The sequence below is a fragment of the Zonotrichia albicollis genome, chromosome 10, assembly GCF_047830755.1.
Source record: "Zonotrichia albicollis isolate bZonAlb1 chromosome 10, bZonAlb1.hap1, whole genome shotgun sequence".
Classification (NCBI taxonomy): domain Eukaryota; kingdom Metazoa; phylum Chordata; class Aves; order Passeriformes; family Passerellidae; genus Zonotrichia; species Zonotrichia albicollis.
Genome location: NC_133828.1, coordinates 28,260,094 through 28,286,981, shown reverse-complemented (window position 1 = coordinate 28,286,981; position 26,888 = coordinate 28,260,094). Strand labels below are relative to the sequence as shown.

At 36.3% G+C, this 26,888-nt stretch overlaps 1 protein-coding gene and 1 long non-coding RNA gene across 4 annotated transcripts in view; one reads left to right on the top strand and one right to left on the bottom strand.

Moving 5' to 3' along the window:
- The window catches only part of LOC106629262 (uncharacterized), a 71,857-nt gene that overhangs the window by 7,346 nt on the left and 37,623 nt on the right, over positions 1-26,888 (top strand). The window lies entirely within an intron of this gene.
- Positions 8,673-26,888, bottom strand: part of LOC102061715 (sodium channel protein type 2 subunit alpha) — a 69,301-nt gene continuing 51,085 nt past the window's right edge. For 2 of the 3 annotated variants that reach the window (XM_074548560.1, XM_074548561.1), the window contains 7 exons: positions 26,636-26,758; positions 26,085-26,366; positions 24,514-24,567; positions 23,583-23,720; positions 22,014-22,118; positions 21,339-21,609; positions 17,590-21,156 (listed from right to left, as the gene is read on the bottom strand). In XM_074548560.1, coding sequence (XP_074404661.1) covers positions 19,973-21,156; positions 21,339-21,609; positions 22,014-22,118; positions 23,583-23,720; positions 24,514-24,567; positions 26,085-26,366; positions 26,636-26,758 — 2,157 coding nt within the window. In that variant the 3' untranslated portion in view covers positions 17,590-19,972. Of the gene's footprint in view, positions 12,626-12,734; positions 21,157-21,338; positions 21,610-22,013; positions 22,119-23,582; positions 23,721-24,513; positions 24,568-26,084; positions 26,367-26,635; positions 26,759-26,888 lie in introns of those variants that run through there. The other variant, XR_012581978.1, reaches the window with a different exon arrangement.

Below are 26,888 nucleotides of genomic sequence, written 5' to 3'. Positions count from 1 at the left end.
CATTTATCTGCCCATAACTTCAGCTCTCAGACCTTCCTCCAGGATTTCTGTTTTGATTCACAGTTTCCTGAAAACATTGAGTTTGCCACTGAACTTTCATTACCTCCTCCTTTAAGACTAAGAGAACAGCATGAGTAATTTTTTATTTTTCCCTTTTAAACATAGCACTTCTGTGAGGATGCTTGAGCTTTAGCAGGATTACCCTGATTTTGGTTGGGAGGCTATAGTGATATTTTATTTCTACAACCTGTGTCCCTCCGTCTTTGTTACTCTGAGTCTGCTGGAATTGCCATGTCAGTCTACAATTGGAGCAGTATGATTAAATCTGCCATTGCCAAGAGCTGTTCTTAAGCATTTTCAACACCAATATAGAAAGGAATGCTAATCCATGTTAAGTTTACTCAATTGAAGCCACATTCAGATAATGCAGTAATTTCAGGAAAAATATGGAAAATAAAACCAACATTGCTTCATAGAACTTCAGGCCTCATGGGCTAGAATGTCTAGTCTCAGCCTTATTCCACTGGATTTATCTCAGTTACCCTTCTAATCAAACCATAATTTATTTATTTTGACTGGAATCAGAATGAAATTAAATAATTGGGTGACAATGGTCATAGAAGGAAGACAAAAAAGTCACAGCAAATGCTTCTATGGTAAGTAATTGCTAGATGAAATGTATCAATATGTCCTGTGCTGCAGAAGAAGGGTTTCAAGGGCTTTCCCCTTCCCTTCTTGCTGATATGAGCTGCAGCCCTAAAGCTCGACAACCACTTTAAAGCTGAGTTCATGAGAAAGATACAGCTGGCTCACTAGTCCTTCAGACTACAGGTATATTTTGGTAACTATCTAATTCCCAGTGCTAATTTAAACTTCCTCAAAGCAATTCAGAGAAAAAAAAATAAACAGAATGTAGACTAAATTATGCATCTTGCAGAAGTTGTTTCATGACCTCTAAACTATATAATTTGATTATAACACTAATCTTAAATGAGAACTGCTCCTATTCATCATAGGAAAAAGCTTCTTTAAAGATGAAGGGAAAAGAGGCATTGCTAAGTTAGCAAATTGTATGATGGAAGTGAAGGATTTAAATTTTATTTGCTCTGAATCTGAATCAAAGGCACAGACCGGTTCTATGTCCACTGCCTTTTGCATCAGCTGTTCCAACACTCTTTTAAAATAAACTGCATTTTATAAGGTGAACTCATCTAGTATCAACTGCTGTTTTTTTAGAAAATATTCCATTGTCAGATGAGCTGGGGAGTTCCCAGTGTAATAGCTTCTCCACCCACCATAATATGTCCTTAATTTTCTTTTCATCAAGTTCATAAGCTGAATTATTTAAGCTTGGTTTAAATCTCATTGCCAGTCCTTCAAAACACATTTTTGCATCTCACACAATATGCTAATAGACCTTTAAACTCCTTCTTAAACAAAAGGCAGAATATTTTAAAGAAACCTCACCAGTGCCACATGTTCCAGCTCATACCATGCTCATGTCCCTGCTTCTACTTGCTGCTCTCCATTCCCATCATCACAGTAGCACATTGGCCTTCTTGCCCAGGCCATTAACTTTGAATTCCCAATTCTTGTATCTTGCATTTGACTACCTTCAAATTTGGTGTTTTCAACACCAATATTTAAACCAGACTATGCAGCTTGCCTTGAAATACCAATCTTATTAACTTTGTTCCTTCTTCCATGTCACCTGCAAACTTTACTATCAAAAACATAACAGCATAGTGTGCATAAATGACAAAAATATTAACTACGCCAAATGAAGAATCTATTTCTAGAGGTCCTTCCTAGAAACAATACCACTGAGATACATCTCTTCATTCGTAATATTTTTACATCTATCAGCCCAGCCTGTAGCCCACCTAAATTGATCACTTGCATCCAAAGTGTATAAAGTGTATGATATTTAGTAACAAAAAAAAAAGAAACTATGCTTCTACACTTTATAAATAGATTTATGATCTTTTCAAAAAAGAGAGTAATTTGACAAGATTTATCTTTGTGCTCATTAGCATAATTAGCACTTCAGCCTCTATTTTGTAGTTGTTCAAATCCAAATATCTTCAGTACTTTACTTGGAACTGAGATTCATGTAACTAATCAATAGTTCTTCAAAATGTCATTTCTAGTGTTTATAAATTTGGAGTTAGATTGGAAGTTCTCCAGTATTCCTAATGTCATATTTTCAGAAACTTGCTGTTAGTTGTGCTAACAATAAGGGAATATTACTGTTGTTCATTAAGTCTTCACTGATTCATCTCATTTATTTCCACTTTTGATACACAGTAATAAAATGGAGTCCATGTCTGGTATGTCAACAGACAGCATTCAGAATATTAAAAATAATGTATTGCTTCACTCCTTTTCTTCTCATCTATCCTGATGATGTTTTGCTCATCTTTCTTCTGCTATTTCAGTAAGATGCAATCTATCCCTAAGAGTCATAAGCGCTACTGTTAGTGCCAAGAAAAATGAATGCGTGTTCTTCTGTTTACCTTTGGACCACAATGAATATCCTCAAAAATGCTTTGTGGCTTTCTCAAAAAAAAAAAAAAAAAAAAAAAAAAAAAATTTACTCTAACTTGAGCACATATCTCTTTTGATAAACTTTTGGGGATCACATTCCTGCCTGTGCTCACTGCATGCCAGCCCCTCAGGAATGATACAACTGTCTTCAATGAAATGTGGTGGCTCCTTAACATGGGAATTGTAGGAAAGTATTTTCTGTAATTTTAACTGAGATTTGGAGCAGGAAACAAGTACCAGCAGCAGTGCAAGTCATCATGTGGCTAAGATGTGATTCTTGATAATTCAGCACTAAATGATTCTCTACTCTCCTAGTTATACTTGTGTTGCTATTTTGCTAATGCTTTAAATTTTAAAATTTTCATTTTAAATATTTTTTGTAGACAAGAGTTCTTTTCTGATGTAAGAAAAAATTATGCAAAGGGATTGTTTTGGATGTAATACAAGCACATTGTTTTGGACATTGCCATAAGCAATAAGTGGTGAAATTTGGCAATGAAACTGAATCATAAATGTGGAGGGTTTTGCTGCACCTCAGCAGGTGCAAAAGAGCAGCAAGTTGATTTCCCCAAGTCCAGCACACAACCAGGGTGTGCCACAAAAAAGCCCAAAGCCACACTGAAGCTACCCAGAACAGTACAAAAGGTGTTCTCACATGGATGGCATCACACTACAAAGCACAGTTCCTCTAATGATTTCAAACGCTTCAGTAACGTTTACCTTAATTCAAGTGCTGCTCTGGTGTGCTTTGCATGCTGCACACCCAACAGGGGCCTGAGGACACACAGTCACAGCTCCTTGGCTAGGAGTAGCCATTGGAATGTATTAAGCTTATGGAACATTTCCAATATTCCTTCAGCATGCTCCCAAGAATAGCTTTCTCCTATTCCCAAATATCTTTGCAGTCCATCTGATATAAATATATAATTTTAGAGATAGAGGATTCACACAATGGATGAATGGCAAACAACAGACAACTTAATGCAAGCTTTTGTGAGGAAGAGAACTCATAATTTATATAGGCTGGAATTTCTTGCCTGCAGAGACAAGGAGCTCTGCATGGCTATTGTGTGCCAAGAACTATTGATCTTAATTTTTTATTGAATAGAAACTGGAGGGAGTCAAAGTAATTATAGACATATAATTTGACATTCTCCCACAGGACATTAAAGCTTATAATAATCACTAGAAATCCTGCAAGCAAAGTGCAGAAAAAATTATAAAATTTTTGAAAGAAAACAAAATAATAATCTTTAGAAGGATGATAACACCTTTAGTCTAAAAAGTTATCAAGCCAGTAGGAATACCAGTAGCAAAAAAATATATTCCCCCAAATAAATCTTAATTTGAGAACCAGAATAAGTAGCTGAATAAAATGCAATATGTCATACAGTAAAAAGTGTTAACTTTTCCACCTTAAAATTGTATTTGTTTTGGTAAATTAAAATTCCCGAGTTTTTAATTTAAAGATTGCTTTTTGGCTTTTTTTTGGTGGGATTGCATTTTAAAAATTTCTTTTATAATAATAAATAATTGAAGGCATTGTATAAAACTATATATGAGGGTTTTGTAGGGGCTTGTCTCATTTCTCATCTGTCTTGGAGGTTTTACTGCTTCCTGAGGTAATCCCAGTGGGCACCTCTGGGAAGCTGCCTACGGGTACTGCTACATTGAGCTTCCTGGACTGCATCTGCAGGCTGAAGTCTGAAACAATTACAAGCATAATCTTTAATATTATTTTTTCCTACAATTTTTCAGAAAAGAGCAAAATGATTTTCAGTAATGAAAGAGATGGGGGAATGCTTTCCTGCTTACATCAACAATTCTTTTAACCAGTATAGCTGTGAACCCACTATTCTTGGGAGTAGACATTCCAAATTATTCAGTTTCACAGGGAATTATTCAATAATAAACTTTTGCAAAACCTTTTTTTTCCATATGACAGGGGCACACATGTAAATAGGCATTTCTCTGCTACTCTACACTTACAGTGTTGCGGTGTGTTGCAATGTCCTGTTAGCCTGATTGATAGGGCACACTCAGCGAGGGGCGAGGGGGAAGGGAGAAGGTGTAGGCACACCTGGGAAGGGACCGGAAGTTTAAAACAGGACATTGCAACACACCGCAACATCACAGGTTGCAGTTCTTGGTTCCAAAGTCTGATTTCCCTGCAGATGCTGCAGTATAGGAACTTTAGGAAATATTTCTATTTCTATGACCTCGTCTCTTGGTGGCTCCTTGCCTGTACCCAAATGATTTGGAGATAAAATCCTGTCTAAGCCAAACCCAGATAACATAGAATAGGAAATATGCTGTCAGTGGGAACTCCTTTCATCATGAGCCATAAGGACTGATCAGAAACATAGATATTTTCTATAGTTGTTATAAAGCATATGTGTGAGCTTATGTTTAGGAGGGTCTCTAGAGGAAAGCACATATGCTTGCTATGTTTACCATAAGAACCTCTTCATCTTTCAATTATGCCTAGCATCTACATTTCTGTTTTCAAAAAGATTGACACATTATATATTCCAGTAACTCGAAAAGCAAAGCAAAGTAAATTTCAGAAGATCTTAGCCTGTCACTAAAAAGTCTCAATCAGCAAATATGAAATAGCTGGGTTGATGGATCACCATGCCTGAAGCTGTTTCCCCCAACCATTTTGATATAAAAATAAGTTGGAATTAAAAAAAAAAAAACAACTTGTGTGTTGGAACAAAGTCTAGGCCTAATTTTGCAAATTACCATCTTTTAGAGAATTCAAAACTCTTTTTCCAGCACTCTGTAGATGTTGATTGCCTTTCAGTACTCTGTGTAAATGGTTACAACTAAAGTAAGATTCTTTCCCCTCACTTACAATTTATGTTGCTCAGATGGTATCCAGGATGGTTAATTTTAGAACTGACTACACAGTCAAGAGCTTCAAACATGGAGAATACTTTCAATTATCTATGTTTTGATAATTACATTGAAGTTGTCTTGAGTATTCAGTATCTAAGCTAGTTTTGCCTAAATTTGCTGAAGAGTGTCTGAAATATTGATTCTAGACCTCTTATTTGCTTCTGTGGCCTATTCTAATGTACTTTCTGAGTTGAATCAGTTGATCATCCCCCATTAGATACATTTTGAAAGAAGCTACACTTGGATGAGCTTGGTATTCCTCAAAACAGATGTAAATTTGTCAAGATCCCCTTGGACTGCACTTACTGCAAAGTATATGTTGATACTGGTGGTGCTTTCAGACTCTTTATAACAGATTATTGATACATAGACTTGAATATGTTGGTAAAAGGGTCTGAAAGCAACAAAGAGGGCTGTAATGTCAACGAGGAGTATCGGGTGTCCTGAAGTGAAACCTTACATTTCAGTGAGCTGAGTAGCAGTGTGTTAATTCTTCTGAGCTGAGCTTACCCAATTTCTTCTGAACCTTGCATCTGTATTTCTTCCATTTGTGAATTTAATGGGAGGATCATGACTAGACAGTTTTGATTTAGCAGAAGGGGAAATATTTAGAACCGCATACATGGAGTACCTGTTTTGCTAAAAATATTATTTCAAGATCTCCAAGTTCCTACACACTGATCAGGAAGAAGCTGAGCAGCTCTTCACACCTACCAGCCCTCTCAGAAGGCAGTTCCCTTTCTTGCAGCCAGCACTTCCATAGTCCAGACGAGCTCCGGGCTCACAGGTCACAGGGATCTGTGGCAGCCAAGGCAGGAATCTGCCAGCTCACTTGTTCTGACCTGGTTCCTCAACTGCCCTCCAGACAGGAGCCCCCAGAGTGATGGCTTCCAATCATATTTTCTTTTTTCTCATTATAATCTGCTGTCCTGCTAAAGCAACTGACTCATTCACAAAGCAGCCTAGTAGAAGCAGAACACACACTACCCAAAAAACTGTTGCAGAGGTGCTTTGTCATGATTTGATCACACCCTCCTTTCTATCTGTATTTTTTTCAGAATATTTTTATATCTTTTTCTTTCTCTACATGCTTCAGGTCATTCACCTCCTATTGCCTATTTTTTTCTTCCATTTTTTCATTTATTTTTAGTTACAAATTCTCCCTCATTCACCCAAATCTTAACATTTAACACTTGTTACTATTTATGAATCTTTCCAAACAATGGTGAATGTACTTGAGATTCTGCAATGAAAGGGATTGGAACAAGTATAGCCATGGATATAAAAACCCAAATGCACCATGTACTAATTCTCACCTGAGAAAAAATCATACAAATAAAATCATACACATTCTACTTATAAAATGCAGGGTAGTATATTTTTTTTTCTTCAAGAGATTGCCACATTTGCCTAACTTATTAATTCCCAATTCTCCCCACCCCCCAAGTAAAATCATAAACCTTTCTGCCTTATGGAAAAAGGGGCACAGACTTGTCAGAGATCCTTCCAAGTAATATTATGCCTCTCCTGCTATTCACTATGCATCAGCTCTGGCTTGTCTTTCCATCCAGAAACTCATTCTTTCTCCTCCCGAGGAGATTAACGTGAAATTTGATAGCTTTCAAAAGTGGTTTGGTACCTTAAACAAGAAATAAGAGCAGTTGGGACCAATTGTTCTGAACAGCGAAACCTGTCACACTGCATATAGCCAGGCATGCTTTGACAGTCCTTTCACTCTGAACTGGGTAATAGGAAAGTCAGTAAAGAAATGTTGTGTAACCTGCCTTGAAGCCCATATTCTCAGAGTATAAGAGAATTTGAGCAAAACACAATGAAAACTGTATTTATTGTGTAGGAAAAGAACAAGTTGGTCCTGCTTATCTTCTAAAGTAAGCTCCTCCAGGCAGGGACTGTATCTTTGTACTTTTTACAATATCAAGTGTGCTGTAAGCACTTAACAATTAATAATGAATTGTAAGTAAACTCCAAACTCGTGAGAGGTGCCAGACTGCCATCTCTGGAGAACTGGCCTGTCTATTTATGTAGAGAATAGGCAGCACAGCATTGCAGGCTTGTTTATGCTGCTCCAAAAATTTACTAATTCATTTCACATAGGCTGCTGAACAACCATCAGATGATAACTGCTCACAGTCACTGAAGTCTTAGAGAGATTTCTAGAGCCCTAGAACCTTCCATGCTCTAAAGCTACAACAGCGGGGTGTATCTCATTTTCAATCAGCAGAATGAAGTAGTATCCTCCATTTTTAATTGGAATTAACACTAATTAAGGAAATAAAAGGTTCTTAAGATGCACCAAGAAATAATGAAAATAGTATTAGAAGAAATACTATTTACCAGAACTCTAAGTAACTTGTTTGCATTTTAGCCCTATAATTTTTAGTTCATTTACATTTCTTGCATTTTCTGAAATTATGAGGAATCTAGGCATAGTGTAAATGACAGTACGTAGAATTTTTAGGTAATATCTAATCATCTTCTTTGAACTTCCCCTTTAAATTACCTCTGAAATAAAATTATAACTATGAAAGCCATTTAAAAGAAAACCTGAACAAAGTGGAATGCTTCATTCAATGTTGTACTTACCAGCAATTCTTTGGATGGCAAAGACAGGAGACAAAAGGAACTTCTTCAGTTCTATGCTGAAGTAAAAAAAAAAACCAAACCTGAAATTTTTTCCTTACGTCTACATCTTCCAGAGAACAACAGGTTCACCTTCACATCAGTTGCTCTGTAATTAATAAAGCGGCAGCAAATCAGGCTAATCTCTATTAAAGCCACCAAAATCAAACCACTGGTTTTCTCATTCAGCAAATAACAGAAAAAATGGGAGTAGTAGGGTAGAGAATGTACCCATTCAAAGATTTATCTTTAACTGAATAAAGACTTCTTAAAAAAATCTCTTCTGATCCTTGGAAAACATGGCTATGGGAAAGGCAGTTATGCATGAAACACTTTCAAGTTATGCAAATCCTCAAGAGGAAATGATATTAATCCCCAGATTCTATGCATTCTTCACTAGTCATTTATTATGCACACTCAAAATACAGAAAGCAACCCAATCAAACAATTTTAAAATTTTTTATGAGTGTAAAAATTCACAGATCTCCACAGAATAAATAATACAGGGATGCAGAACCAAAAGGTGAAAGTCAAGTTTAAAGTGGAAGTAAATTCACTGAGTGGATGTCATTTCACTCCTAACCCCACATTTTATACAATTCCCACACACTGAAGGTATCGCATCGCTCATCTACGGTAGCTGCCAAACCACAACACTGGCTCCTCCTCCTGCCTCACCCGGGCACAGCCTCTGCCTCAGCACACCCACCCTGACGCCATCTCACTGTGACTCTGCCAAGGCATATTTTCATGCCACACAAAAACATATTTGAATATACTACAACAGAGTAACAGATGGAATTCCTCCACACAGAACTGCAGCACAGCCTCTTCTGTGCTGAAATGGAAGAAGCCTGTGCTGACTTGGTCTATCTCAAACACCCCTTAACTTTCACTGGTGGAAGACAGTGTTTTTGGAAGCTGGAATAACCAGAATGAGCACATCTCAACGGGTGGAACTACGTATAAATTATGGACTGCATTGAAGCCATACTTAGGTCTAATTATTTGTGGCAACATTGGCTAGGGAGAGGTATCCCCCAGGAAATGCTACAAAGGATTCAGGTTTAAAAGTCATCAATCAGAAGTGAAGTTGGTCATCTACACAACTTTTAATTCTCTTACAGGCAGATGAAATGACTGGCTGGTAAATCAGTAGCTACACAGCTACAGTAGGAATAGCCTACTTTGGAGTAGAAAATAGATGACAAGAAAATAGATCATTGTGAATAAAACATTGAAAGAACACAAAAGCAGTTTTCTGTTGGGCAAAACTTTGAAGAAAGTAATGCCTGAGCTGCAAATTCAATGACTGAAAGACAAAATTAAGGAATTTTGCATCACGCTTTTGAGGCTATAAAACTACCAGCGGCAGAGGCATGGAAAATAAAGCTATGTAATTTAAAGGCTGCTCCTGAGTATGTTTAAATTATTATGATTAAATTTATGGAAGAACATAAGACTTGCTATGAGGTGACACATCAAAACTACTGAGAAAGCTTAGAGAAATACAGTAACAGACAAAAATATTTCCCAAAAAATCACCTTATCAGAACAAAAAATTATATACTGAAACTTGAAATATTAGGTGTACACAGACAAGTTTTCTATTGGTCATAAAGAATGAAAGTTCTAATACAATGGTGTTGAGTTTCTGAGTTTCCATACACATTTTCTTGTGTTTTTACTTGTGGGTTTTTGAGGTGCTATTTTCCTGGGATTTGGGGTTGTTTTTTTTTTTTTTTTTAATTTCTTTTGTTTATTTGTTGTAGGGGCGCTTTTTTAATCAACATTATTTCATAACTTAGAAACTATGGTAGAGACAAATGAATCAGAAAAATATAACACACCATACTACTTGAAGTAGTGTGAACTGAATGGAAAAATTATCTAGGTTAAGGATAAACTTCTGTTCTCACTGAGTCTTTAGTTCCCCAATCCAGTGTGCTGTAGGAAAGTATAAATGGTTCTTCTAACTGGGGGATAGGACTTCTTCTTTCACATACATTGCCACCTTATGGCAGTTAAATATGTTTGTGAAACTATGGCCTAATTTAGACCTTCTACTTGACAATTAGTACGGATAAGCAAATTCAGAGATGTCAGCTGTCAGAAGTGCTACTGAAACAAAAATCACAGCGAGGCACCAGCACCAGAGCTTACTCACCAGAGATGTCTAGAATTCTAAAGAGGGAATGAGAAAGTCACAGAGATATAAAGCATACCTACATAAACGAAATTTTTACTTTATGATAACTAGATTTATAAACATCATGTCTGTCAGTATTACTTTTACTATATTCACACTCAATCAAGAGAGTCAAGACTGATGCATTGTATTTTTGGGAAGGAAACTAAAATGCTGGAAAATAATTTGATGTAAGTCAATAAAATAAGAAAATTATTTTGCATTAATAATATGTAAAGAATGACATCTTTTTCTAAATCACTCAAGATGAAGAAAATTCACTTTTTGGTCAGATTTGACCCTAACTTCCCTGTGCCCATTAACTACCCAGAAGCTGTGTTAATGTATCTCTTAGATAAACCCTGAACACTGAAAGTACTTAACAGAAGTGAAACAAATTATTTTCATAAACACTTTGACATTGCTTTCCTCCAATGCCTTTTACAGCTGAGTTGTGAAGGATCTGCTAAATTGTCATCACATCCTAGCAAATTTCTGAGCCCCTTGGAGTATTCTTCAGTTATACTGGAACATAGAAGTGCCCATGTTTTTAAAACTTCTTCCAAAGTCCCAAACAATTGCAGTTTCTAAAAGTATCAGGACAGCATTGATAAAACCAATGAGCTGAACCAACTCCTCTGCTACAACTAAGATTAGGAAACGATAATGATATGGAATGCTAATTGAAATACACCAACTATCTGTGATTGTAACAATTCCTCATAGCATGTCAGTATAACTGACAACAATTGATCTAGATGGTTTCAGACAAATCTTCAGTAATCCCTTAATACATAAACTGAGCAGAAGCAGGCAGAAACTCTTAAATCATGCATGTTTTTTAAATACAAAGAAAGCTGTGCAATTGCTCAATACCTCTTACACTAAAGAATCCTCACTGGTATCAAGTTTGTATTTTCAGTGGACTTATGACTTTCCAACTTTTGGGTTTTTTAATACTAAATTACACCAGTTAAGCTAGTTCAGTCTGTGACAGTCTGGAACAGAAGTTACTGCCCTGCTTCATTTTGTTCCTTTCCTTCATCTTTATCCCCACTGTTCCAGCTCCTTGTCAGCTTTCTGAACTGAGCTGCTTCTCCTCCTCCCTTCCATACCTTTACTTATTTCCCTCACCTCACAGCCTGGTAAACAGAGCAGAAAAATGGGATGGAGAAACCCTGCCTCATCTACAGAGAAATTGCTGGATATGCACTCACAGCTCTCCCCACAGTGTGCAGGGTGGAGAAGGGACTCGTTGGCTGCTGTGCTTTTACAGACTTATTGAAGCATTAAGGTGCTGAGTGGTTGTTTGTGGCGTGCTGAAAGAACTTTCTTCCTGCTTGGTAACTACCATGACTTATCCAGTGCATGTGCAATCAACAAGCTGGAAAGAATCAGAAAGTAATTGGTTGGTCAGTCTCTCACCCTGGGAATCAGACAAACCTTGGATTAGCTTGGTAATGCCTCTGGTGGCTTTTTGGCACTAACATTTTTTTTATTTTCACTGTCAGAATGGCCAGCAGCCAGTAATATTCAAGGAAGTTTTTCAGACCAGCATTCCAGCTGTGCTCAGAAAGACTAGAAATTTAGTAGAAGTTTATAATACATTCTGCCAGATCAGTTACAGGTTAGCAAGCTATCAGAAAAGCCCTAAAGCATCATGAGAAAATTTTTAGAGCTAGGGCAGTTCATAGCTGAAATTGTCCTAACATTAACTAGAGACTTGAAACTGTTAGGAAAATGCAGTCACATCTCAAAAAATTCTCACAAAGTTATGAACAAACCAGATACTTTACAAAAGTACTTCTTACTTTCATCAGATAGGACATTTCTTAAAGAGATAGAACCAAGTATGAAAAATATAAATAAAAGGAGGAAGTTGTTTATCAGTCTCTGAATATCAAATTTATCTGCCTCTGCTTACAGTTAAATAGGACATTTTAAGGTGGTATTTTCGCCATGTTTTAACATTATTTAAAATCACCTCTAAATATCCTTTATCTCCACAAGGGAGGTCTGAGTACTGTGCATCTATTTTTTAAAGAATTCATGCATAAAGTTGTAATTTTATGTGGAATAAAATTACCTATAAAACCTGAAAGACCTTGTCTCCAATTTTTGTTCATAAACACCAATTATCTTCTCTCTTCACTCTTTAACATTCATTCTAATTGCTGCTGAAGTCTATTTGCTAATGAGGTTACCTTCCATCATTTGCTGGGGCTGTCACACATGAAAAAACTGCTGCAGCTGATCCAGTTACTCTTCAGCTCCACCATTTGAATCATCTGCAACAATAAATTGATTTGTGGTCTTCCTGCTTGAAAGGCAACTCTTCTGTCTTCCAGACTGAGAACAGAGGAGGAAGGAAAAGGAAAGGAGACACAATTACACTCTACTAAAGCTGCTTTAAAGTCAGAAAGAAGCTACAGGTAGGGGGACAGGTATAGGCTCTTACCTACCAACTTACATTCTCTTCCTTTAGACTTCCACAAATTTACTCCTGTAAAACCAGAGGCAAAAAGGTTGCAGACTAAATGCAGCTCTGAAGAACTAATTTTTTATTCTGTGTCCTCTGTATGAAGAAATACTGAGGAAACCTTTCAAATGCAGTTCCTATGACTTAATACAGAACTTTTAAAAAGCCAAGAATTGCACAAGTGGTTTTTGGACAGCATATTACTGACAATGCCAGGGAGACCTGAAACTCAACCTTTTTCTGTTCTTCAGAGGAGAAAAGGCATTTTATTTTTCTTCATCAGGGATTTTTAAAAAGAGTACATTCCACCACATCAGTCTAAATTGCCATGTGAAGCCTTCATCTCATGGAAAGGGACTGATAGTGGAACAGTGAAAGGGAAGCTGAAATGTGAATAGGTACCAAGTCATACAGAAAAACTCAATCCACATGCCTTCCTATTATGCCTTTTCTCTTTTTTTCTTAAGAAAATTTTGAGAATTTTTAAACTGAAATATTATTAAAGACATTTATATAGCAATAGATGTGAATAAATAGGGTACATATACATAGATGTGTTTTGGGTATTAGCAGATACATAAATTATTTTTTGATCCTAGCTTTTAGTATAAGGTATTCTCTCTAATCACTAAAGTAAAACAGTTTCATGTGTAAGACAGTAATTTCTAATTGCATTCTGCTGCAGATTTTTCTTACTCCATGTTCTGTGGCACAATCTTTTATTTTCAGAGTTCATCAATTTCCAATTAACTTCTGCAAAAGACTTTATATTAATAACCTGTCAGCAAGTAATATCAGCACAGTGATTTCTTTCCCTGTCACTTCCTCTATGTAGCTTTTGAAATTTCCTGTTGGATGCTCTCCTCATATGTAGTAGAGTTTAACTGTGAAAAACTGTTTTAATCCTGAAATACAAGTAAAAAAAATCATGTCAACACTGTATTATTTTGTCTTCGTATGTCATTGGTTACTATCTTTTCAAAGCAAACATTCTTCTTTCCTTGTTCTTCCAGTCTTTATATAAAAATAACAGAATTCTAAAAGATTGATGCAACATACGTAAAGGAAATTTCAATTAACTGATTTCCAATAAATGAGAAAGAGTGGTGAAGCTGGTGAATCCACAGGGCTCTTTAGCATCATTCTGGAATTTTTTTTTTTTTTGGATGTACATGCAGTTCCAGACAGAGGCCATCAGGAGCCTGCATTTTTCTGCCCTCCTATTCAGAATCACAGAAATCACATCCAATTTCCAATGTTATACAGTTAGAGCATGAGCATCTGCTTTCCATCTGTATAAATTAATTTACTTGTATTTGCAGCAATGCTGCAGCAATCACTGTAAGACCACATTTGGCAACCATCAGGGCCATGAAGAAGTTAAGACAAGGGAAAGGGTGTTCACAATGTCAATTATTGGAGAAATTATTTTATATTTTTGGCCTGCCTGAGACCACTGCTGGCATAGTTCAGTTTGCATTATGTTGTTGATATAGCGACAATTTTCACTAAACACTACATAAAGGCATATAAAGATATTAATATTCACTATATAAAGATATTAATGCAAGTATGGCTGCAGAATATTAATATAAAGCTACTATACAGCTTGGCAATCAAAAAGTATCACATGATGGGTTGCTATGGTATCTGCAAGCATGACTTTTTTATAAAACAATATTGCAAATAGCAATACAGCATGTAATTCTCAGACCATTTTTAAGCATGACTGTTACAGATACTTACTACTTTGGGAATCAAAACAGTTTATTACACTCCATTTCAGATATACATTGTTTGAAAAATATTTTGTGCTGCTTGTTAATTAGCCGTCACATTCCACATAGATGATTATCAAGATTGCTGTTAAAGAGAAAGTAACATGCTTTTAAGATAATAGAAAATGGAAGTGCAGAGCATGTCTGGAACTGCAGGGTTTGATTGTTATAAATTGTTTATGAAATGCCACTCCTTATTTTCATCAAAAGCTTTTCTTGCAGCAGATATCATGTGTGCTTCAGCATGCAATTTTTCCTCTCCAGAGGGATGAGAATGTGCCGCAGTTTACTTTGCTTGGGCTACACTGCAGTCTTTTTTTTTTAAGGCAAGCACTAGAATATGTTTCTTTCCACTGTGCAACAGCTCCCACTGATCAGGGAGGAAAATTAAATATGCTGAGTGACAGAACCTGCATGCTGTATCACACAGACAAAACCTAGTTGCCCTCTAAGGATGAAAGAAATGGTACCATCCCCCACTGAAAAAGATGTTGCTAATGCAGAGGTTTGTGAGCCATTAAATATTCCTACACTGCAGAGATTTCAGATTATTTCTCCTAATGCCTTAGTGAGCTAGATAAGCCTTTCTGAATCTATACTATAGAATAAATATCGTAAGGATTTTCTATCTCCAAAAAAATCCCCTGCATGTTTAATAATACTTCATTATACATATTATATATATAAATATATATATGTAATATGTATAATGAAGTGCAAATGGCACAGATACTTTCATATATGATTCTTTAGAAGGCTGGGGCTGTTTCAGGGGTGCACCACAGGATTAGATGAATAATGCCTATTAAGAAAAGTAAACCTAAAGCTATTAGAGGGATTCCTCACTGCATCAAACCCTTCAGCTGTAGCTGTAAGCTCAGATGAGCACGGCAGTTGTTACCGACGTGGTATCAGGTCTGGATATAGGTCCACATGTCCTACAGGGTACAGAACTGAAACCCAAGGAGCGGCTGTTTCAGTCACAGAAGTGCTGACAGTGACCATCTCCGCAGCACCAGAGGGATTATCAGGCTGCACCGAGCACAAGCCCGGTCCCTCAGTGCCAGCCGGGCTCTGGCGGTGCCCGTGCCCGCGGCCGGAGCTCGCCGGTGCCGCCCGTGGCTCCGGGCGGGCGCGCCCGGCTCCGATCCGCCCCACCCGCCGGGAGATGCTCCCACCGCCCCTGGAATTCACGCAAATTCCTGCCTGAAAATACCAACTACCCCCGAACCTATTTTAGGTGTCTATAAAAACAAGCGAGAAGCAATATCCTACCTATTCCCCCTGCTATCTTCCCCCTTTTTCGTTTTTACAGGTGATTCGGTATGATGGACGCGGGACTTGTCTTTAGAAGTGACGTCTTGTCCTTAGAAGTGAAACATTTTTGTTACAAGACTGAGCCAGACCAGGATTTGAAAAATTCCAAAAATGTTTCACTTTTATGTTCCCATACAGGTTTGAGGAATAGTTGAGGCTTTTTTGGAGGGTGGGGAGAGGAGTTGGAGGTTGATGACACTTTCAAAAAGTAAAATACACCAATATTACTGGATTAGTAAGAGACAGCTTATTCTTAGGTAGTTTTAAAGGAGGTTTTCTTACTAATTTTTCCTTCTCTGTGAGCTGGGACAATAAGAGAGTGGAGTGGCCTATTGCTCTAGGAATTTTGTTTAATGTTTTGCATAATGATTTATGACTGATCCATTACCTGAAACCACTGTCTGGTATCAAAACTAAAGCACAGATTTATTTCATACCTGCGGGTTAAGGAGGAAGTCTGCAAGTCAACTGTGTCTTCCATAAGGTTTTTACCTTCAAGGTATACTGGAATGATTTCAAAGAAATACAGAAGTATCCAAATTTATTCAAATATATACACTTGGAATCCAAAAATATATTACTTTTTTGGTAAAGGTCTGAGATATTGCATTTAAGATACTAAAAATGGAGTGACTCCAGCTGTATTATTGTTTCAATAGTCATAACTTTAAAAATAATAGAAATTGTATAGGGTAAAATTATTTTATAAATGACCTTATATATTCCTGTGCACTACCAAATTTGTAGAAAAATTATTACATAAATATTTTATGCTTATTCCACATAGATTTTTTAATTTACCTACACACCCATCCAGCACTGACTTAACTTTAAACAGCAATTTAAGAGTATAAAGTATAATATTATTTTAAAGTATTTACATTATTACATTAATACAAAATTATTAGCAACTGCCATATTAAAATATTAGGTATTCTGGATTGAAAAAAACATCCATATTAATTCAAATCGGGTATAGCTACTAAAAACATGCATATTATCCTTCAAAGCATAGCATAGTTCAGTGTTTTTTCCTATTAGTTATATTGGCCCAAGCATACAGCAGCTTCTCTTCACAAAAGAAATGAGAACACACACACACACAAAGAAAAAAAAAGCATTAATCACCCCATGCCCAGGTCCAATGCACACACACCAAGTCCCTCATCCTGCCACCTGTGCGCAGCAACCTCCAACCAGGGACCAGCCCGAAAGCCTTGCAAAGGCATCGGCTGCCTGACGACGGCTGTGACACGGCCCCTAAAACCTCCAACAGCTCCTGTTCCCTCCTCTGGGCAAGGATGGATTTCTTCAGAGAGAAAGGAATTAAAGCAACTCTGTTATGCTCCCATGGGGTTATTTTGGTGACAGATCCAGGCTGCCCTATCCCAGAGTGAGCAGTGTCTGCAGGAGCAGCTGTGGAGCCATCCCACACTGGACTTGCCCAACAGAGAATATCACTAGAGCTCTTACTGGACAAGTCAAAAATTTGGCAAAAAGACACATAGTTGAAATACATTATTTTTTCTGAATTCTAGAAAACCTCCTCTGGTCAGGACAACATCAGCATTTCATTTCACCTTGATAGTGACAAGTTGAGACTGAGCTAAGTCATGAAGCAACACGTGATCTAGAAGTCTAGATCACCTCACTGCTGAAGCGGCTCCCCCTTAATTTTACCAACCATTACTTGTTAATATTTATAAAATTCATACAATAAAAGACAAAGACTAAAATAATTACATAAAAAGGTTATCTTTATTCTTTTGGGTTGTTAGCAATGTAATTATTTTTGGTAAAACAACTTCCTGCATGCAGTTCATCAGTATACTACGAGCCAATAATTTCCATAAAAGCAGGAGCCCATCAATATTCTAGTTCTTTTATAAGAAATGCAAAGTGTTTCACTGTCCATTGCACAAGTTCACTATTCATCCTCATGAAGGAAGATTTTTGAATAACAAATTATATTTAAAGTGTTTCTACTGCAGTGTGCACCAATAAGCAAAGCAGACAGTGTGATATTAACTCTGGGGAAAAAGCAATGTTCCTATGACTAAGATCCCTGAAAATCAATAGACAGGATAACATAAAAAAAGGCCTTCTATCTTGTTTCACATAAAAAGACCTACCAACAGATCAGGAAAAAAAAAATTTGTACTGTCCATTTGTTTTAAAATTATTTCTTATTAAAAGCTATTTAAAGCAATTAGCAGAAATTTTCCATTACACATTGTATATTATGTTTCTTAACAGTAAAGTGCCAAAGACAGACAGCAATAAATATTAATAACAACAGGAAAATATGTATAATTTCTTATAATGAGTAAAAAATGTTATAAAATAAACTATTCTTAAAATAAAAATAATAGATATACATTATAATTTTCTTATAGCCCCATATTTTAAGCCATCTATTTGTCCTGTATAGTCCATTACCTTACTGCATATTTGCTGATTACAACACTCACACAAAATAAAATCTTTAATAGCAGCAAACTATTGCTTACTGGTATGAGGAATGACGGTCTTGTCAAACAGTTTTTCTTTTTAGCATTCACATTTCTTCCCATGTTAAACTTTAACAGCTGTAGGATAATAGCAGCAAGCATGCATCAGTTAGAGCTTCCAATTATTTAAAGTATCACAGAATATATCATAATATCTACTGAAATGTTGTAAGCTAACTTACTAGGGTACATATGTGACACATATATGGTAATTAGGTCATTGTCTCCTTGTTCAAAAAGGTACCACTGTGTAAAACAACTGATTAAATAACAGAGGGTATTTTACTTACATGTATATTGCCAGCCTGAATGCAAAAAAAAATCATCTAAATCCCAGTGCAGGACAAAGCTGATTTCACTACATCTTTTTGGTCATCTCAGCTCTCTATGGAAGGTTACATTACAGTGGAAACCTGTCTAAATTGCCAAGAGGGCGTCAAAACCACCTCTTTCATGCACATATTTTGTGTTGCTATGATCCATCCCTGCAAAGTAGAGAAAATGAAATCTGAGGTACATATTAAGGTAGCATTTGTCCCCAAAGGTACTCTGCTATCAACTTACACTCATAGCTTTATTTTCCTAAGTGGGATACACTCATGAGAAATGAGAAGTGTAGCAACAGACTTTGGAATAAAGTATGGAAGCTACTCACGATACTACAAGGTCAAACATACAATTTAAAAAATAGATATAATTTCCTATGGGCAGAATTTGTCATTTGTAGCTCTTCTGTGAAAAGAACTGTTTGAATGTTTCAGGAATTATCAGCTATCTTGTACACTGAAAGTAATTTTTTTAGTAGTTTCACAATTTCCAAGCAGGAGCTCTATGTAGCATAATTTATTTGTATCTGAAATGGACAGTACAAAAAATGAAAAACTACTAAAAGGTAATAAAAATAAATACATTAAACTTAAAGGCTAAGTTACCAATCTCTTTTCTGTGAGAATTATTCCCTTGTTTGATTTACTGACAAATTCTTTATCTGGACTCTTGGTTTTTTTATAGTTTGGTGCTTCTTTGATCTACACCCTGAGGTTTAGTAATCTGGAATTCTGGCTTTTTGCATTTAGAAGTGGCTTGAAGAGAACTATGTTCATATTATGATGCCATAATTACATATTCCTGACATTTGTGTTTCTCGGCACACAAGAGTATTATTTAGTGTTTATCGAAATAAAGAGTATTTAGATTTTTTTCTCAGCACAGCAGAACTAATAAAGCAGTATGTTATTAAAGCAAATGAAATCATGAACAAGAACTGACACACGTGGAACACAGAAAAGAGATGAAATGTACACAGTGGATACACTTACTCCACAAAAATACAGCCTTATTAGGACCCCTGAAGGGTTCCTATATTCCAAGTAGAAATTTTGTGTCTCCTCTCAATTAGTAACAGCTGATAATCAAAACTATTGTTCTGCAAGTTTGTTTCCCTGTTGCCACCAAGGGTTTACTAGTGATGGATCATTTTCTTCAGGCACTGTCTGCAGTAGTGGGTAAATATGTAAAAATTTATAATTTTGGCATAATCCTCCAGTAAGAGTGCTACTGACAAAAACATATATTCAAGCTTGCAAACATTCATCATGGATAAAAGTGTCTTTTATTTTTTGTTTCCTCTTCTATCTTTTCCTTTTTCTTCCTTTTCTGATTTGTCATCTTCATATTTTTCTTTTTCTGGTTTTGTTACACTATCATAAGAAGGCGGAGCTGTGGTGGATGCAGACATATTAATTTTCTCTGGAGACGAATTTTCACTCAGCTTACCAACAATCACATCCTTTTTGATAAGCTGATCACCCCCATCCTTCTGATACATAAATGAAAGCTTCTTTACTGACTGTCTCAGAAGATGACGTCTGTAAGCACGTTGAATGATAGTGGCAGAAACTTCTTCCTGCTTTCGTTTCAGTGTGGTTGTAATTGGTTCATAGGAGACTTTAGAAGGATTGGATGCCATAAACCGATCTTCCATCTGTATTCTGAGGGTGTCCATCTCCCCACTTTCCCCCAAAACACGCTTTGTGAAAGCAAACAAGATGTCAAGGCAGTGAATTCTGTCACCGCTCACCACAGGTAGATCCATTGCAATGAGATGAATTGTGTTTGGTTTTGGTATATTAAGAGGAGGATCCAGAGAAGCTGCAAAATCAGACAGTTTGCTATATTCTATGAATTGTGTTGCACCAGGATCATATTTTTCCCAAACCTCATAGAACATCTCAAAGTCATCCTCACCCAAGGGTTCAGCACTTTCTTCAGTAGCAACACTGAAGTTCTCCAAAATCACAGCAATGTACATGTTCACCACTACCAGAAAGGATATGATAATGTAGCTGACAAAGAAGAAAATCCCAACAGAAGGGTTGCCACAGTCACCTTTCACAGAGCTCCCTGGATGATCTTTATGGGGGTCACAGTCTGGATCTCCACTGTTTAGAATTGGGTTGAGCAAATTATTCCAGCCAGCGGACGTGGTGATCTGGAACAGGCAGATCATGCTGTTGCCAAACGTTTCAAAGTTGAACATGTCATCAATCCCATCTTCCTTCTTGACGTAGGCAAAGTTGGACATGCCAAATATGGCATAGATGAACATGACCAGGAAGAGCAGCAGCCCAATGTTGAACAAAGCAGGGAGAGACATCATCAAAGCAAAAAGCAGAGTGCGGATTCCCTTAGCGCCTTTAATGAGGCGCAGGATTCGACCGATCCTGGCAAGTCGTACAACTCGGAACAAAGTGGGTGACACAAAGTACTTTTCTATCACCTCAGCTAGAAACATACCTGTGAAAAACATAAAAATAAATTAAGAAAGTAAATTTTTAACACAGATTACATTTTCCACAGAAAATGTAAAATAATCAAGAGAAATTGAAATTAATTAACTCTTCTAATTTTTGCACAACTTGATAAAGCATTAAATACACATATAACTATATTTCATTGTGAACATAGGAATTTCTTACCTATTATTGAAAGAATAACAACCACAAAATCAAAAATATTCCAGCCAATGGTGAAGTAATAATAACGGAGTGAAAATATTTTGAAGACACATTCACCAGTGAAAAGGACAACAAAGACCAAGTTAATCCAATATAAAATATTTTGCATCAGTTCAGACTGGTCATCTGTTTCTATCATCATTGTGATCATGTTAAGACAGATTAGAACCATAATGATGATGTCAAATAGTTGCTTGGTTACAATATCAAACACCAGACCTTGCAACTTGTTCTGAGGGAAGAAAAAAGAAAAGGTTATAGTATTTTTATGTAATAAACATCTGTTTCTTCCCTCCCATTTCATTCTTCCTCTCCCAAAATATACAACCAAGCAAAAGGCTCAAAAATCTAAGTAAACTATTGTCCAGTAACTTATATGCTAGTTCAAAGTTTTTCTCTCAAAACTCAACAAGCCTATATATTTCTTCATGTTCTTTGACTCTCTGTTTTCTGAGGCATAACAAATATGAGAGATTTTTCCTGCAGAACAAACATGTGTACATTTCAATTCAGAATGAAGGGGTAACTAACTAGGCTGAAACCATTTAAGAGTTAAAGGAGAAATTTTATTATAATTGATGTACCACTGAGATTTCTCTCCAAATACAGATGACATAAGAATTGCACTATTCTTACCATTGGTCGAGGTATAGGTTTTTGTGGTTTCTTGGAGCCCAGCTTCTTCATTGCATTGTAGTATTTCTTTTGCTCTTCAGTCATGAAAATGTCTTGGCCTCCAAGGTAAATTAATAAAAGAAACCCCAAATCTGATTACAGACAAGCCTTCATATCCATTAATTCACAGCATTGCAGCACATGGTTTAAAAAAGCCCTTTAGTCAGCCTTATACATTGTTACCGAAACATAATAATTATTTCAAAGATTGTTAAAATATCTGATGAATCTTGAAGGAAAAATGAAAGAAATTATGGAGCAAAGAAAATCCCCAAAAGTTTGATCTACTTCTTATTAAAAAAAATACATACCTGATTAATTCCTTTAAATAAATTTTAAAAACTAAACCCAACTTGGAAAATACACATTTCATAGACACTTAATAAATCTAGCATCACAATCTCCACACTGTAAATCAATCTACTAAAAATAAAAAAGTTTCAAAGGTACAAAGATACACTGTGAGCATATATGCCTTCAGGTAAAACATACCAAGAGAAACAAATTACTGATTCTCCTTTTCAGGATGTGCATTTTACCATTTGACTATAGGTATCTCAGTTCAAATGATATATGAACAGTGTGTATGAAACTTGATCATCCCCCTACACTGTACCTAGATCATCAGAAGCATGGGTTTACTCTGGGGTTTCTTTTCCGAATAAAAGGATTTCTAGACTGGTGTAATGCACACATGGAACACTTATCAGAAATACAATTTATATTTTCAAGTAACGTGTTTTATTCCTTTCATGCACTTGTTTGTAATTGTATTCCAGGTATGCATGATATCAAAGCAGTGGCATATGGAAATCAGCTTCAGAGTCAGGGGTGATTCTGTGACTTTGTACCACTGAATTTGTCAAATGTAGTGCCAATCTTATAGACAAAGTAATGATAGGTCAGAATGAAGGTGTGTTTAACTTTCAGCTGTGTCTACATATTGACATGAAGATTTAGAAGGCAAAAGAGACCATCTTTAACAAACTCTCCTCATAAATCAAATATTCAAGTACAATTAACTTCTTGGATAGTAGGAGTTTCGGAAATAAAACAAGAAATTGATTTGATAATTATGGTGGAAATATTCTGTGACTGTTGGAAGACTTCAGTCACTGGGAAATAAAGAATAAAAGAAGAGAGCCATAAAGAAAGTGGGAAAGGGTTGGGGATTTCTTCTGCTGTCTCCCTGACGTAATGGCTATCATTAGAGAACAAGCCCTTCTTGTCTCAGTGCACTGTCCCCAGGGAGAGAAAAGGCCTCAAGGCAAGATAACACACAGGAACCACAGAAAAGCACAGTTTAACTACACAGAGACAGTATGCTGCAACACAAGCTCTTTTCCCATTCATATCCCAAAGTGCCCAAGTGTCAGTGATATTAAAAAAGAACAATAGTCAGAAAAATACTGCTCTTTCTTTCTCTCTTTTACTATGAGAAATTTCAGACACTATTATTTATCCTTGCATACATTTACTGAATGCTCAACAACAATGAAGTATTGTGAAAATGAAACATGTGGTACTTATCTTCTTTTTTTGTTGGTTGAAGTTATCTATGATGACACCAATGAATAAGTTTAGGGTGAAAAATGATCCAAAAACGATAAAGGCCACAAAGTAAAGGTACATGTACAGGTTGTGTTCATACTTGGGCTGTTTCTCTACCTATATAACACAGGAAAACAGCAAAGCATGACAAATAACAGTTAAGACAAATCAAAGATCCTGAGCAGGAGGAGAAGTTGCACCCAGATGTACAGGGGGGTAAACCCAACTCTTTTGGAGCATATGCTACACTTGCCTCATATTTGAACTTGAAAATCTATTTAATACAGGTTTCTGTAATTGCACACATTGCAGGACTTGCCATCCCTTCCCTCTCTGTTTTCCTTGATGACATTTGACATTTCATGTAGGTCCTACTAAATTTGTCAGAAATGTACAAATCTCAAAAGCAATTCAGTTCCTACAGACTATATGCAAATCAAGAGCTGGATTGAGGAGAGATGCAAACAAATATCAAGATTAAAAGAAAAATAGGTAAAAAGTAGCAAATTTGTTTTTTGAGATCATCAGAGTCTGCAGCTCTAGATTAGCTTTCGCAGTGATGCCTCTTGACTATTTGGGCTATTTTTGAGGACACAGAAAAAACTTGTTTCCTGATCTGTACAATCTCAGACATAAATTAATAGAAAACCAGATCTCATTATTTTGGATTTTTACAGAAGAATTATTAGATTAGTAGTAATTTATGTAGCTTACAGCTATAATTTTTGTTACTTGATAAAAGTATAAGCACTTTGTGGGCATAGATTGTAGAAAATTCATCAGGGCTTTACACTTAATTTTTATATTTTAGATCATTTCAACTACCATTCAAGAAGTCTCACATGCGTCTTAGATTTGTTTTCCCTCAGTAAATTTTATATTTACATAGTAGATTTTATATTGCACTCACTTCTGTAGAATCAACTGCAGCATACATAATCTCCATCCATCCTTTAAATGTTGCCTAAAAACAAAATTTGTTAATATTTTCTATCACAGCTCCAGTTCTGAGAACATTCTAAATAAACCAGTGTCTTCTGCAATGTGTTTCTGTTTATAAATATAAAGAAAGTATTAGAAGTCTGGTGCATTATGAGTGAAGCATTCACAGGAAGTTCATTGCTGCAGATTATCTCCCCCCAATTCTTAAAAAACACTGCATAAATTCTAATCTTCATGGAAATTCATATAAACTCTCTGTGAGATGAATTGCAGTCAATATCATCATACCAGAAAGACAGTGATTTATCTCCCAGGGAACAGTGATGTGCTGGCTGCCATCTGTAAAGCATTACCCGGACAGGAAAGGCACTGTGCTATGTGACATCCCAGTAAAGCCAAGTCTCTCGTGCCAGGATACAGGGAACCTGCATGACCAGCTAGTCCACCTGCACAGGGATGGTGTGGGTCACTCCACTGGAAACAGGGAGCTCCAAGCAGAGACTGAGTGAAGCTGCCCAGGGACTCAGTAGCTCCTCAATGTGTGTGCCATCTAAGCCTATCACAAAACTCAGCCTGGTGTCATCTGCCAGCTGCTGAGGGTGCACTCAATTCCAATACTGACGTCATTGATGGAGCTATCAGATAGTACCGGTCCTGGGGCAAATCCTTGAGAGACACCACTTACACTAAGCCACTGACTGTAAGTCTTTCCACACAGCCATCCAACCAATTATTAGTCCTTCTAGAGGGTCCTCATCAAACTTCCTCTGAGGGCAGGAAAAGTGTGAATGATGTTAACTGCAATCTTTACACAGGTGAACTGTGGGTGCAGTACATGCTACAAATACTAAAAGCAGTGCCACTCTCTAAGCTGGTAATTTATGCAATTGCCCAGTGCTGTTTAGCAACAGCTACTGTTACCTCCAGAAGTAAACAGATGGCAGCCTGCTAGCACAATACTAACTACTAAACATTACCAGTTGGAAATTTTTAAAGGCAGAATAATTACCAATTGTTTACAAGTACAAAAAATTTCCGAGAAGCAGTTTGTCAAATGCATTCAATTATAAATATATATGCATGTCTTACTGGCAATTTACAGATACTTTCTATAAAAAGGCTCATGCCTAGAAATCTACCACACTTGTCTTGTTTGAAGATCAGATAAGTCCTAGAACCTATCTATGACAACCATGGTAAAAATACTAGTCAATAAGACTTAACAGATAAAGAAAATCTAGCTGCAGTTTTTAACCAGATATTTTAGCTACATACTGTATTTCCATAGCACTTGAAAAGGTACTAGCAGCTGGGTGCCAAGCAACTCTTTATCCGTCATGTAAATACTACATATTCCTCCTCTTCCAAAATGGCCAGAGAATGTATCACACATTTACAATAAGCAACATTAATTAGCTCCACAGAACAAAATTATAAAGTCAAATCCATATCTATTTATTTATTTTAAAATAACATTGAAAATTATGGAATTAAATTATACCACCACTAAAATTAAAGGTGGAAAATTTATGCACTTACCACTTGAAGCAGAGAAAGATAACCAATTGCAACATTATCAAAGTTTACTTTCACGTTTTTCCACCGAACACTTCCAGTAGTCCTGTTCATATTTTCACACATACTTTTATTACTGACTTGTTCTGGTGAGAGCATCTCATTATTTGTGGTGTTAACACAGTGATAGAACTTGCCAGCAAACAAATTTACTCCCATGATGCTGAAAATTAGCCAGAATGTGAGACAAACCAGAAGTACGTTCATGATGGACGGGATTGCTCCAGTAAGAGCATTCACAACCACCTAGTCAACAAACACAGAAAAAAAAAATTAAAAACAACACAAGAGTTATTTATTTTTTTAATCTAGAAGATGATTTAATGTAAAGCATTACATTACATTTAAGTAATGCAAATAGAAAAGTAATACATGTATGCATGTCATATAACCAAATATGTTACTGCTGGCCTTACTAATAGACATTAAATTAGTATTATTCCATGCCTTTATAATTTGGCATATTTTTAGGGATTTGTTTTACACATTATTTCCTTTTTTTTTTTTTTCCTTACCCTCATGCCTTCAAAGCGTGACAAAGCTCTTAGAGGTCTCAAAGCTCTTAATGTTCGGAGAGATTTAATTGCACCGAATTCTGAGAAACCAAGGGCAGTAGCTACTAAGCTAACCAATGAGACCTAGAAGAAACAAAACAAAACAAAAGCACTTTTCTAAGTAGCTTCAAAATAGAAATGCCTTGAGGGGAAAAATTTTGATCTGGATATTGGGAAAAAAATTCACAAGTTCCCTAATTTTTCAGCGAAAATA